Source organism: Perognathus longimembris, chromosome 6 (genome assembly GCF_023159225.1).
Source record: "Perognathus longimembris pacificus isolate PPM17 chromosome 6, ASM2315922v1, whole genome shotgun sequence".
NCBI lineage: Eukaryota > Metazoa > Chordata > Mammalia > Rodentia > Heteromyidae > Perognathus > Perognathus longimembris.
The window spans coordinates 86,724,172-86,739,212 of NC_063166.1; the positions used below are offsets into that span (position 1 = coordinate 86,724,172).

The 15,041-nt window shown below is 45.7% G+C and overlaps 1 protein-coding gene across 1 annotated transcript in view; it reads left to right on the forward strand.

Annotated features, from left to right (window-relative positions):
- Window positions 1-1,390: 1,390 nt before the first annotated feature.
- Myt1 (myelin transcription factor 1) overlaps window positions 1,391-15,041 on the forward strand; it is a 77,306-nt gene continuing 63,655 nt past the window's right edge. Inside the window, exon 1 of the mRNA XM_048347523.1 lies at window positions 1,391-1,473. Coding sequence (XP_048203480.1) covers window positions 1,446-1,473 — 28 coding nt within the window. The 5' untranslated portion in view covers window positions 1,391-1,445. The remainder of the gene's footprint in view (window positions 1,474-15,041) is intronic.

Here is a 15,041-nt window from a genome sequence, read left to right on the forward strand (position 1 = left end):
TCTCCCTGACATCCACTTCCCCCTTGACCCTACATTCCCCACTTCTAACTTTGGCCCTGATCACATCTTCCCAGCCTCCTACCAGTGTTAGTCAGCAATTAACAGATGCCCAGACTTCCCACAGAGATATTATTTCCACCCAGCTCCCTCATACCTACTACAGCCCAGGGAACCCTGGGGTCCCACATAACCCTTTCTTGGCACCATCAGGTCAGACTCTCAATAGCCTGTCCCCTTTCCTCAGGACTTCTGAGAACTTGGGCAGGATTCATGCCTCCCCTGGACCACTCTCGATTGTCTGCTGCCTACATGACCCTCCTGTAGATAGTAAACCGTTTGCATGGGGTCACAGGGCTGAGAGTGGTAGGCCAGGGCGCAGTCCATATCCAGCTCCTCCAGAGCTTTGAACTGGCCATCTATCTCCTGCTATGACCAACAATACCTGTATGGAAGTAAATCCAGAGACAAGGGGAAGCTGGGAGAAAGTGAGAAGTGGGAGAAAGTGGGAGAAGTGGGAGAAAGTGAGAAGTGGGAGAAAGGAGAGAGAGAAGGAGAGGGAGCAAGAAGAGAGAGGAGAACAAGGGAGAGAGGGAGGGGGGAGAGAAGGAGAGAGAGAGACAGAAAGACAGAGACAGAGAGAGAGAGAGAGAGAGAGAGAGAGAGAGAGAGAGAGAGAGAGAGAGAGAGAAAGAGCACAGTGGCTGGTAGCAACCTTGTCTCCATCTGACAGGGACAGGCCCCCTCTTGAGTATTAAAGTTCTGGGAGAGTACCTGGTGTGGTCAAGTTCCTTGTTCTGAAGGTCCTCAGTGAGCAGCAAGTTTCCTGGACATAGGATGAGGCAGAGAAATCATTTAAGAAAAGGCTTTATCACCTGTCTCACTGGAACCCCCTCTTGAATGAGTTGCTGGGAGGCACATATACCTCCCCAGTGCCTCCTCCCACATTCCTCCATCTGCATGGCATCTTCAGGTTTCCAGGGAGTGGATGTGGCTTCCTTTGGGGTGTCCTGGTCACCTTTTTACTGATTCCTTCATAGCCTCTGCCTGGGACTGGGGAGGGGTAAGGAGGTCAGGGCTTTCTACTCATGCAGACCGGCCCCTACAGGCTGCAGGCTTGACCTAGCCTGCCAGCCCCACCCCAGCTTCCTTCCTCCCTCACAGTTGGTCCATTAGTGCAGGGAGGGGCCATGTCTTGGCCTCCCCCTTTCCCCTTCTCTGGTAGTGCAGGCGGGGCCCATTGTCTGGGCTGAGGCCTATTGTGTGGAGAAAGAACCCTCATTGGCAGTCAGCCAGGCATCAATTTGTGATTATATGCTCCCAATCTTGATTGGCTGTCTGTGGTAAGGACTCCCAGGATCCTGGGACACTGAAGTTTAGGCAGCAACTTTTTCCAGCATGAAGTGACTTGTGTCCAGGTCCCAGAAAGGAGATTCGCCCACCTGGCCATGATGACGCTTTGCAGGAGTTTCCTGGGTGCGTACCACCCCCAGCCCCTTGTACCCCTCCCTGGGCCTATTCAACATGTTTCTTGCAGGATGCCTCTGTCAGCACTCAGTGCTCTTTTCTGGGCAGCGAAGGAAGTGACATGCTCCTCCTAAATGCCAGGCAGGGCCCTTGAGAACTGCCTGGGCTCTCCTCTGCAGATTCCCTGGCCAGCAAAAGTGCTGGCATCTCTGAGCCCTGGGAAAAGCTGCCCTGCCGGTGAGGGTTGGGGGTGGGGAGGTTGTGTGTGTAGTGGGCTTCCTCTAGTCACTGTAGTTGCTCTTCAGGTCTGTAGGTGGGTCGCGTGAGGAGGAATGCTTCTTTGTGTGGCGGCAGTGTTCACCCGGATTCCCTGTGGCAGAGGGGCTTGGCCAGGCTGTATCCTCTTCACACTCACAGTTGTAGTGTGTTAGTGTGCATCATCTGCATCTGAGAGTCTTGCAAGTGGGTTGCCAAATGTTTGTGAGTGTGAGACAGGCCACACAAAGTCAGCCCAGAGTGTGGGTAAAGTGGCTCCTGGTTTTGTTTGCTCCATCTGCCAGGGCCTGCCTGGGGCAGCGCCCCCCAGCCCTCAGCTGTTCTATACAATATTAATGCTGACCATCTCCGCTCTGCACACAACGCCCTAATTGTCGCCAGCAGCATTAAGGCAGGCGCCCATCTGCAGGGAAGCTTTCAGAAGAAAACAAGAAAACCTCACCCCCAGCTGGTCACCGGAGAAGGTGGTGCCAATTACAGATGCAGAAAGTTTAGACCAAAATTACTTGAAAGAGTTTTTATGAAGCAAATGAACTGACACTTGGAATGTCTGCATGCAGATTTGCACACGTAATTACACCTTATTTAAAATGATCCTACCAGCTAAGCGATCATTAAGCCCCTTCTCTAGCCCCCTTACACAAAGCACTTTTCTTAGTGAGGCGGCTGCAGTCACAAGTTTAATTTTGAGAAATCTCTCTTTTCTTCCCTGTGTGGAGTCTGAGGATCCAACAATCTCATAGGAAATGTTTCTCTGTAGATCTGCCTAAACTTAAAAATTAAAAAGGTGTATACAACTTCCCTATAGATTTTTCCTTTTTTGTTTCTTCCTTTGTGTGTGTGTGTGTGTGTGTGTGTGCTCGAGTGTGTGCACTGGTCCTGGGGCTTAAACTCAGAGCTGGGTGCTGTCCCTGAGCTTTTTTGCCTGAGGCTGGTATTCTACCACTTGAGCAAAAGCTCCACTTCCATCTTTTTGGTGGTTAAGTAGAGATAAAAGTCTGGCAAACTTTCATGCTCTGTCTGGTTTATAATCTCGATCCTCAGATCTAACCTCCTGAGTAGCTAGTATTACAGGGTCAAGTCATGGGCTTCCCTACAGATTTTTATGAGATAAAACTTTAAGAAACATTCTGTAGCCTTGAGCTGAAGAGCTCAGGGACAGTGCCCAGGCATAGAGTTCAAGCCCCACTACCGACAAAAACAAACAAACCTTAAAGAAACAATATGCACCATACTACGTTATGGAAAAGAAAATATTTTAAGATTAAAAAAATCCTGACAAAGTTTCAGTCTGTGTAAGAAGAAAAGTTTTAGATTATACCTTGTTGTCACAGGCAGGAGTTGTTTGGGTTGGTTGCTCAGGTTTGGAATTTTCTCTCAGCTGAGGAGTCCAGCTACTGGGGACCTGGTGCTGCTAACTGAAGACTTCTGTGAGTCAGAGAACAAAGGCCGAGCGCAGCAGGGGAGAGCGCTGTCCAAAGTGCTGATCAGCCTGCAGCACTCCTCCACCCTCTCACAGGCTTCTTTCCAGGACTGAAGGGAGGTGGCCAGCCTGAGGAACATGCCTGAAAACTCCTCTGCCACCCGCCTTTTTCCAGCCCTGCCCCCACTTTGTTCTACTGATGGTGCCAGCTAAAGATCTTGTATCCACACTCATTTGAAAACGCTTGTACAAACACTAAGCTCTTGGCGGGGTGCGCTGGCTGTAGGTTCTGTGGTAGGTAGGTTCTGATTTGGTTTCTGTGTGCATTCTAAGTGCAGCGTCTGGTGGGGCGTGGAGCTTATTCCTGACCATGGGAGGGGTTAGATCTCCGGAAGCCCAGGGTCACCCAAATGCTGACAGATGGAAGATTGCGCAAACACAATTTCCATCCCCTCAAAAACAATAATGCTCCATGAAGTTCTTTTGTTGCACATATTGGTTTCTCCCTGTTGCTGCTTCTGTTTTGTGTTGTTTCTTAAGTTTGACGATCACACATGTGAAGTCAATGGCTTTCCCAGAGTGGTTGGTACCGCTGGGGAGCAAGCCTGAGTCAGCACAGATCTTCCCTTTGATCCCACCTTCTCAGCAGAACAATGGCATGCAGGGCTGTCCTGAGCCTGCAGTCTGCTGATAAGAGTTTAATAGAATTTTGGAATGCCAAAGATTTGGGATGTCAGATACCCAGCACTCACAGTGTGTCCAGAGGAGATAGACATGACTTTTCAGGCGTGGTCTTAGCTTAAGGTATCTTTTATGCTCATGAAAACTAGGAAGATGGTAAGCAGCCATTGCAGGGACCCCAAACTGTTCTTACTGGGCTAGTTAATATTTTATCCTCAGTTTGACTAATGCGGGTTTTGCATTTATTTCCTTTTGTTTAATCTTCACATTTTAAATCTTACTTGCTGAGAATGTGTGTTTCAATAAAACTCTAACATACTTGCTTTTGGGATGAAGCTCCTTGGTTTATATGTTATATGTAAAGTATAAACTTTATACTAAAAATAATTTCTCATAAAAGAGGTTTCAGCTAGCATCAGCCAAAGTTTTCCCAACTTGTTCTCTGTGAGGAAGCTAACTGCTCTAATTCTATTTATTCACACTTTTGGTGGCCCTATCCCAGAGAGGATTTCCAGATGGTTTTCTTTACAGGAAAAGCAAAAGTTGGGGGATGGTTTTTAGATGACTTTTAACTGCCTAGTGTTAATCAAGTAGGATGTCGTGTTCCTGCATAATTTTGCAGGAAATGGTATTTATTGTTGGTTGAAATCGGCACTAACTTCTGAACCATGAGAGCTGTGGCATTCTAGTTGGCACCGATGGTAGTGTCTTTGAGGGAATGCATTCCATCTTTATCCATGCATTTCCAAGCACAGTTTCCAATATTCTGACTCTGATTTGTCTCTGGGATTTGGGAGAGCAAACAGAGCCACTCTGGATCCTAAGGTGCTTATGGAGGAAACTCCTGTGTTCAGCCCTGAATGTGTGGGAAAACCTGAACTGGGAGGCGAGGAAGTGACAGGCAGAGACTTTCAGAGCAGCGGGCACTCTTCCAGTGTGCGCTATGGAGGCTTCTTTTGATGTTCACTAGGGTAGTTCCTCGCAGGGAGTTTAAAAAAGACTTGGAGAAAGACAGGACAGAAAACTTCAGCTATGTGTTTCTCTCTGTTTGTGGTGAATACAGTCTTTTAGTTTAGGATACCAGTGCCTAGGAATTAAAAAACTCTTTTGGAGAGTTTTATTATTTAAAAAATTAAAACAAAAAAAAAGAAAGTGGAAAAATCTCCTTTCCCTTTCTGTTCTTTGTGTGTATATTTTATCATTTTGGTCTTTGATCTCTGGTACCTTTTATGCACTTAAACAAAACAAAACATCAAAACATGTCCTTTAAATTTTTGATATTTGGATATGCAGATAAGCCTATATGTAATACTCTTGGTTCTTTTAAGTAATAAATTCTGCAGCACTTTCTTTATGATGGGAGGTCATATTCCTAACCACCAATAAATATTGTAAAGCACTTTTGCTGGAGCCATGCTAACCCAGGGCATCTGTCATTCCGGTCGCTGCTATTAGGAATTATTGGACTGAACCACTGGCCGAGGAAGCAGGGGGGTTGGTGAGCATGATGGTTGTAGTACTCCCTGCCCTGTTATATGTTTTGCATTAAAAAAAAACAATCATGCTGCATATTAATTGTGGGTCATTGTGGGCAGATGTCGGTACCTTCTGTTGGTAATGCTTGGATCAGTGGGCAGAAGCTTCACTGGCTTGGGGCACCTCTCACCTCCAGTTTGGCAGATCCATCCTTCTGATGCTATACTGTAAATTTATTTCACCTCAGAGAGTAAACAGATATATTGGAGCCCCAAGGGTTCATGGGTAGCGTATTTACAAAGGAGCCTCCTCCGCCAGCCCGTGCCACCGCTGCTAATGAGAGCGGTCATTAAGTAAATGAGACGTCGCCTTTAGCTGGCTTAGGAGTTCGCACACTGAGGGGAGAAGATATTTAATTGAAACCCGGACACAGGCTTCCCTACATGTGACCGCGGTGAGGCAGGCAGCTGCCTTCCCCTCCCCCGTCCTCCCTGCGCACCCCCCCCCCCATGTAAATTTCATGATTGCTTTCCGTGATGTCATTTTGAAAGAGGACAGACAATAGCTGTGGGGAAAGGTAAGTCAATGTTATGTTCTTTCGCTGACAAAGGCAGATACAAGGTGCTTGGCTTTTCCCCTTGGACAGAGATGGGGAGGGCCAGAACGGAGAGGATTTCTAAGGCTCTCTTTGCGGTGGGGGGGGGGGGAAGCAGGTTTGGGGGTGGCTTTAAAAACTGTTCTGAAGGGCAAGGCTTTCTTTTCTTCCTGTTCTGCCTTGGATCTGTGCTTCTCCTCTTTCTCTGCCCCTCCTACATCTCTGAGATTCTTATAAGCATGTTGTGCGTCAGAGAGAAAAGGCATTAGGGAGGGAGACGCTGTGGATCAAGATGAGAAACTTTGTGCGTATTTCTGAAAAAGGAACACAGTTGTGTCTGGGCCACAGGACACAGTGGCAGTGTGTCTGGAGAGGATGCTGGCCCCTTAAGCCAAAGCTCTCTCTTGGAGCTTGTGTATCTCATGTGGGACCCCTACCCCAGGTACAGAATAGAGATGCTTTTGGAAGCATTTTATCGTGGCATGTCATGTGCTTCCAAACTTCAAGGGAAAAACATTCAGTGTGAGTGTGTCTGTGGCATCCATGTGCAGAACTCTGTCACTCTTCCTCTTAATTTCTTCTCACAGTGTCTTTGTGGGGCTGGAGTATGTGGTTGTTTGTGGTACCAGTGAGTGGATTTGCATAGTTAAAACTAGGAAGTCTGAGCTTTGAGCACTGTCATGCTATCGCCTGCGTAACAGCTCTTGAGCCACAGGATAGGCTCTGTCCATTGAATTCACATTCTTCTTTATAAATCAGGAAAATAAACAGGCACAGGATGGTTTTGTTTTGGTGCTGTGGCTGCTCACTGTCTTCTCCTCTGAGTCACCAACTGCTTTGTTAGCATCACCTTTGAATCAGTGTACATCACTGGTTGGTAAAGTTGGGTGTTCAGTTTCTGAAACAAAACATCTGAGAGGGGTTGGGCATTTAGCTGAGTGAAAGAGCACTTGAGGCTCCAAGTTCAGTCCTCAGTTCTGGGAAAACAACAACAATCAACAAACATCTGAGAAGTGGGTTTGTGGCTGTAAGTGTCTTGGTCCTGGTGCATTAGACTGTCATTGTAGTGAAAGTAATGATGTTGACAATTTTAATTGCCATTTTTGGGGAGGGATGTGAGGAATTTCGTCCTGATGGATTAAGAAAGGGATTATAGAGAGACCCAAAGACATCTCTGAGGCTAGTGGCCAAGTGAACAAAAGTCAGGAAGGTATTTAGGCAAACCTGAAGGGAATGTAGCTCCCAGCTGGTGCTGAAGGGATGTGCTGGTTCCTCTCAGGGACTGGTAGAATGGGGTGCTGATCCCATATCAGAGGCAGGTTTGGGGGAGGCTCCTTTCAGATCCAGGCTCCTTGCCACTACTCCCTTCCCACTGCTGATTGGCTGTGATTATCACCTCCTTCCATATGGCCCCCTTAATTAACTGTAAACAAAAGAGTAGCGAGCATGGTGTTTAGTCTTGTGTGCTCAGTGGGTGCTGCTGGCAACAGAGGTAGACCTAAGTCCATCCCAGAGTGGTGTCCTTTTTGCAGAGGAGGGCATGCTGCTTTCAAAGAGAAGGAGGCAGCTTTCTGCAATAAAATGCTACACTACTAAGCTGTACTCCTTCATGGACTTCTGCAGGCAAAGTCCCTGACCACTATGTACCTGGTGGTGTTGGACTTCTTAGGAGTGTTTGCTGATCCCAGGGGCTAAGCAGGAGCCTCTGAGAGTTGGCATGGGGGCCTCTCCATCCTGGAATGATATACTTCTCACATCTCTTGGAATATGGAACCTGAATGGGGCATAGGAGCAACCCCAGGAGGGATTTGTGTGTGAGCTGCTTCTGCCTAACCCAGGAGCACTGAACACAGCTCTGGAGGCAGTTGCAAATGTTTGGAGATTATGTTTTTGTCATAAATGCTCCTTTCCCCCTGTAGGGACAACATGCTCTAAGAAGACCCTTATAGCCTTTGGGCTGCAAGTTGCAGATGGTCTCTATTTGAAAGCTCTGTGAATACCCAGAGATGTCAGAAGGGCTGGGCTTCTCTGTGCCATGGGCTGGGCTTCTCTGTGCCACAGACTTACCCCATGCCATTGCCAAGGTCAGTCTGGAGTTTGCCAAAGCTTGGCCTATGCCCTAGCTGTAATGGGTACTCTCTCTGGTGCTGCCTGGATGTCTGGCTCTTTCTAATCTTAATCCGCAATCCTTCTCTGGTTGGGGTCACCAACTGTGCAGATGATGACATGCTGATTGTATGTGACAAGCAGCATGAGGGAAGGAGAGGCTGGTACCAACTATGTAGGAAGACTAGGCTTAGAATCCAGTGGACCACATTCATGCCCAGTGATGGCTGGACCATTTGGAATGCTGGTTTTCACCATCCCAGCACTGGGTATACACTGCAGGTGAGATGCTTTGCAGGCTAACAAAGCCCCAAGTGGTCTCCAGCAGTTGCCTGATGGCACTGGGCAAGCAGGTAGAAGCTGAGCTCTCCCTGGGCTGACTCTGTGCAAAAGACATGTCTACTTTGGTTTTTTCCATTTAATTTTTTATTGTTATTATAAAGGTGATGTCCAGTAAAAGGCATATCTACTTTGGAAGACAGTGAGTGGGGCTGGGAGCTGTGCACTCCCCCTGCCTGAGTTGAAGGTGTAGATAGGTCTAAGAGCAATCAGACCACCTTGCAAGGGATGCAGAGTGGATGGTAGGCAGGGTCCTGGAAATATCTTTGCCATCCCAACCCTCAAAACTTAGTTCAGAGTGCCTTTGTCTTTATGGAGAACTGGACAAGGGAATGTCCTTCTTTCCCTTTTCTCCCCTAGGTCCTCAAGCCTCCTTGTCATATGTCTTCCCTCTCTTCTCTCTTCTTGTAAATTTACTTTATGAACTAACCAGAATTTAGTTGTCTATAGATACAGTTATAGTAGGGATTCTTTGATTACAAGGAAAATGGTCTTTTGTAACCAACATCATTAGGTTAGTTGGAAAGATTTTGTGTTTCTCGGAAGGGAAGAGAGCAGCTGCCATTGGTACTGCCCTGGAGGCCTTTCTGCTGCCTGAAGATGATAGAGTCCCCAGATTGTCCACTGCTCAGCCTGGCATGTGTGCCCCACTTCCCCACTGGGAGTGGAAGGCCACTTACACAGCTTCTTGGCAATTTTTTTCTGTGCTTTATAGATATTGAAAACTCCAAAACAATTGTGAATGAGAAGCATTTGAACTGAATTTTTTTTTTAATCTCAGACTTCCTCTGAGTCTGCTGCATAGAGAATAGATGAATAGTTGCTTGCAGGTGGGAGCACAGTGTGAGGATACCTTCCTTCTTGTCTTCAGTGTTTCTGGAACTCATCTGATGTAGTTTCAACTCTCTTCACTCCTTAGTTAATGCCATTAGGGGCACATGTGTTTTTCCTGTAAGAAATGGACTACTTATTTATCATTTTTACATTTTAAATGTACACTTTAAAAATGTATGTTATTTTAACTGGAAGGAATGAAAGTAACCCAGAGGACATTTTAATCTGCCCTGGCTGAGAACATCTGCTTGTGCTGGGATTAGGCCCACCCTGGGGAAGGCAGGAGGTTGTCAGACACAGTTGTGATTATCTGTGGCCTTATGGCACCCTCTTGTTCTGTGCTCTGAAAACCTCTGCCCAGTAGCCTGCCTTCTGGAGTATACCTTAGGCAACAACTGGGAATGGTTTTCCCTGGGGTTTCTTGCAGCTGTTTGGACATGTCAGAGATGCCTTGGGCCACTCCCAAGTGTGGCCCATGCCAGTGGAGTGCAGGTGGAATGGCTTTTGGACTGGTGTGTATGCTAGGGGGCTGGGTTGGATGAGGGTGAGCACATGTGACCCAGGTGTTAGGGAGGAGAGGTGGCAGTATCACACAGCACAGACTGCTGGGCCTGCCTCAAATTTGTACCTGGCTTCACCCTTGGGTGGTGTTCAGCATTGGTCTGAAGGCTCAAGCAGACACCACTTGGGTCTTCTCTCTGATTTTTCATTCAGCTTCCTAAAATACACAGAATAGGGGATCATAAGGTGGAGCAAGATCAGAGCTTGACTCTCTCACTTGACTCTCCAGGACCCAAAGCAGAGCAGCATGGGGCTGACCTGATCCTGTAGTGGGAAGGAGGGTCCCAAGTTCTCTCTGCTGAGGCAGCCCTATGGTTGCTCTGTGATGTTCCAGGACATGTTTTAGAAGCTCCTGGAGGATATCTGGCATCCCCAGATGTTACATAAACAATAACTCAGGTCATCTCTGGTGGCTTTGCAATGTGTAACTCATGATTCTGAGGCCCTAGGAGCATTTCTGACTTGTGAATCCTCCTGAGCTGATTTGTGTAAGCAGTTGGTCTTTTTACCTATGGGTCTGTTGAATTCTAAAAGCAAATATTTTTAGCCAGCATTTTTTTTGTGGGCTGCCCAAGTGGTGCCACCTGTTCTTCATTAGACTTAGAGCTTCATCTTGATGTAATAAGGTGCTTGGGACAAGGACACTAGGGTGATGATTTTCCAGTGCATCCACCATCCTAAGGACCTCAGTTTGGGTGGTTCAAAACCATCTGCTCCATTCCCAAACAGCAAACTTTGTAATTGGTTTGCACATGGAATTGTGCTTTCTCAAACACTCTATGCTGATCAAAAATGTTGTTTGGTGGGAAAAACAGGAATTTTGGAAATTATGGGGCTTGAAATATTCAACATCATTTTCATTGAGATAGGCCACTATTGACCAAGTGGGGAAAATATAGCCTAGGCTGTCAGGAACAAAGAGGAATGTTTGATGCTGCATGAGGGCCTTGGGGTCCAGATGACTAGTGTATCTGGGTTTAAAGATGCTTCAGGAGGATCCTTCTTGACTCGACAAATGGGACTACTACAAAATAAAAAGTTTCTGCACAGCTAAAGACATAGCCACCAAACTAGAAAGACAGCCAACCATATGGGAAAGGATCTTTACCAGCACAGGAACAAAGGCCTAATATCCGTCATCTACAGAGAACTCAAAAAACTATCCCCCTCCAAGCCCAATAAACCAATTATGAAATGGGCAAAGGAGGTAAAGAGAGACTTCACAAGAGAAGAGATAGAAATGGCAAAGAAACATATGAGGAAATGTTCAACATCCCTGGTAGTAAAGGAAATGCAAATAAAAACAACCCTGAGATACCACCTCACTCCAGTTAGAATGGCCTATACTCTGAACTCAGGCAACAACAAATGCTGGAGGGGGTGCAGGGAAAGAGGAACCCTTCTCCATTGTTGGTGGGAGTGCAAATTAGTACAACCACTTTGGAGAACAGTATGGAAGTTCCTCAAAAAGCTCAACATAGACCTACCCTATGACTCAGCCATACCACTTTTAGGCATCTATCCTGAACAACAGGCCTCGAGATATCAAAAAGGCATCTGCACTTCCATGTTTATCATTGCACAATTCACAATAGCCAAAATATGTAAACAACCCAGATGCCCCTCCACAGATGAATGGATCCAAAAAATATGGTACCTATACACAATGGAATACTACATAGAGATTAGAGATGGTGAAATATTGGTATTCGCAGGGAAATGGTCAGAACTTGAACAAATAATGTTGAGTGAGACAAGCCTAAAACACAGAAAACAAAGAGGCATGATCTCCTTGATATATGACTGTTAAGGTGGGGGTAGGGGGAGACAGTAGAGACCAGGTCTGCGAAACCAAAAACTTCTTGTCAAATGGTATTTCCCTCAGGTTTGGGTCAGCGACCCTACATTATGTAACTAAAACCAAACAACTACTCAACATATAAAGGTCAAAAATAGACCTCTCAGTGGATCACAATAGCTCAAAAGCTATGTATGTGTGTTCATATAAGACAAGGATAAGCAAACTTTATTGTTGACGTTACATTTAAAGTTCTAAGTGAAGCCACGTGGCTACTGTATATGTTTTTGATACACTGTGTATTGTATATATGTCTAACTGATCTAGGGAAGGGAAAGAAAAACAGGGTTTAAGATATCACAAGAAATGTACACACTGCCCTATTATGTAACTGTACCCCTTTTGCACAACACCGTGTCAATTTTTTTTAATTAATAAAAAAAAAGAGGATCCTTCTTTTATGTCCCCACTCCAACTTGCCTGTGCCCACAGTCAGCCCTGGAGGATGTTTTTAGACAGCAGTCATGTCCTTTCTTCCTTTCTTGGCTCTTTTTCAAAGCCTGAGAGACACCCTTGGTCTGCCTCAGCTTGTTCTTTAACTTCGTTCTACATCCCAAGTTAGGTTGTTTCCTAGATCCCTGGGCATGCCTTTTGTCTTTGTTATCTCCTGTTGCTTATTTTTCTCTTTCAAGGCTTAGCACAAATGCTATTCATACTGTGTGTGTGTGTGTGTGTGTGTGTGTGTGTGTGTGTGTGTGTGTGTGTGCCTGTACTGGAGCTTGAACTTGGGGCGTAGGTGCTGTCCCTTAGCTTTTTCACTCAAGGCTGGTGCTCTACCACTTGAGCCATAGCTCCACTTCTGACTTTTTGGTGGTTAATTGGAAATTAGAGTCTCATGGATATTTTTTTGGCCATAGCTGACTTTGAATTGCAATCATTAGAACTCACCTCTCAAGTAGCAAGGATTATAGGAGTGAGACTTTGGTGCCTGGCTCCGTATTCACCTCTCATTTTTATGCATCTTATGCATTGTGGGAACACCTTCTCAGCAACTCTGCTATCGTGTTGCAGACATGCTTGCTTCCTAGAGAGCCTGCCTGCCACCACTCAGGATCTGCTTGGCACAGAAGCCCTACTTGCTTGGGATCCTCTGTCAACACAGAGCTGGAATTTTCAAAGCCACGTGAATATAGCCAGCAAGACACTTTGAAGTCAGAGGATTCTTGGGTGAGAAGTAAAGCTTGAGTGCTCTGCTGTGGAGTTTTCAGTTCTGGATTGTTCATGGTCTTTGGGTCCTGCCTCCTGCCACTGGAGGCTGCTCACCCAGACCAACAGCAAAGTGAATCTACACTTAAGGGTACTACTTAGTGTTATTTTAAAAAATGCCCTGGGATTTGGCTAGGTTTTAGTGGAACCTTGTTTTATTTCCATGGTAGCCATGCCTACTTCTAGCTTTGGTGTGTGAGACACATCCCTGTCACAGCAACTTCTCAGGGTACCATTAATGTTGCCAGCAGGCTAACTGTGAGGTGTCCCCTCCTCTAAGATACAGAGACAAGAAATTTCCTGTTTTTAAGAAATATGAAAAGCTGTGAACTTGCTGTCTCTCCCTGCTCCCTCTCCCATTCATTCTGTTAGGAGTCTTCTTCCAGAGTTTATCCTCTGGAGGGAAAAGAAAAGTGGACTTGTTATTTGAATTGTATCAAACAAGGTTTTCTAGCTCCCTAGAAAAATACTAGAAGGGAGCAGTTAATGAAAAAGCAGTCTGGATCTGGGCCCTTCTTCCTGTCTGCTGTTCATAGGCAGACTTTGTTCTCTGGAAGGACTCACAGCTGCAAGCTGCTTCAGGAGGTAAAGTCTCCCAGGATTGGGCGTTGGGGCTTGACTGTTAATCTGGACTTCTAAACCCATACTAGCTTTGTTTAGGAGGTGGAGCCTAACACTTCTTAGAGTCTGCTGATGGCTTTGGGAACTGTGACTCTCAACCTAGTGGATGGACTCTCACTGGCTAGGTGCTTCTTCTGGCCACCCCGGTTTAGCCAGTACTCAGAAGCCAGGCCACTTGTAGCATAAGTGAAGTATTTGCAGCTTATGAATTATTTGCTGGGCATTGGTATATCCAAGTTGGGAAATTAGCAACTCCTCTTTCTACTTTGATATTTTTTTCTCCATACATTTAAAAAAGTTATCTTTAAGAACTGGGGTTGGAGGTATGGCTCAGGAGGTATGGCTCAGGAGGTATGGTAGAGCACCTCCCAATGAGAAAAAGTATCAGACACCAAGTTTAAGTCCTGGTCTTGGACAAAAAAGAGAAAAAAGAAAAAAGTTTACAAAGGAGTTGCCATTTAACAAACAGTTTATGAATGTAATGCATCTTGACCAATGTCACCCCTTTCAATATTCCCACCCATCCCTCCCAACTTCTCTCATTATTATTAATTTTGTAGGATATGCATTGAATACTTGACTGCATCGCCCCCCCCCACTCTCTCCTCTTCATTTCCCTACTCCTCTCCCTTTAACCTTACCCCACCTCTTACAAGTATTCATTTCCTAGTGTTTATTTTGTTGAACTTGGACTTTGCCTTTTTAAGGAATTATATTATTTGAGTTCTCTCTTGAATCTACCATATTTCAGAGAATACATTTATATATGCTTGCATACCACCCAGCATATTTATTTATAAGTCTTTAAGCTAATTCTAGTGTTCACATATAAGGGAAAACATGCATCCTTTGTCTCTCTGGGCCTGACTTACTTAACATATTTTTTTTCCAGGTCTTTCCATTTCTTTACAAATGATACAAAGTCATTTTTTCTAATAGATCAGTAAAATGGTGTATATATGCACCATTTTTTTTTTTTTTTTTGGCCAGTCCTGGGCCTTGGACTCAGGGCCTAAGCACTGTCCCTGGCTTCTTCCCGCTCAAGGCTAGCACTCTGCCACTTGAGCCACAGCGCCGCTTCTGGCCGTTTTCTTTATATGTGGTGCTGGGGAATCGAACCTAGGGCCTCGTGTATCCGAGGCAGGCACTCTTGCCACTAGGCTATATCCCCAGCCCGCACCATTTTTTCTTGATCCATTTGTCTCTTGAGGGTCATCTGGGGTGATTCCATAACCTTGACTATGGTGAATAGTGTTTCAGTGAACATAGTTTTGTTGGTGGCTTTACTGTATCTTGGTTTGTAATCTTTTGGTTTTTTTTTTTTTTTTTTTGACAGTCCTGGGGCTTGAACTCAGGGCCTTAGCACTGTCCCTGGCTTCTTTTTGCTCAAGGCTAGCACTCTGCTACTTGAGCCACAGAGCCACTTCTGGCCATTTTCTGTATATGTGGTGCTGGGGAATTGAACCCAGGGCCTCATGTATATGAGGCAAGCAGTCTTGCCAGTAGGCCACATCCCCAGCCCGGTTTGTAATCTTTTGGATAAGTGCTTATTAGTAGAATTGCTGGATCCTATAGGGTAGAGCCTACAGTCACCTGGAGTC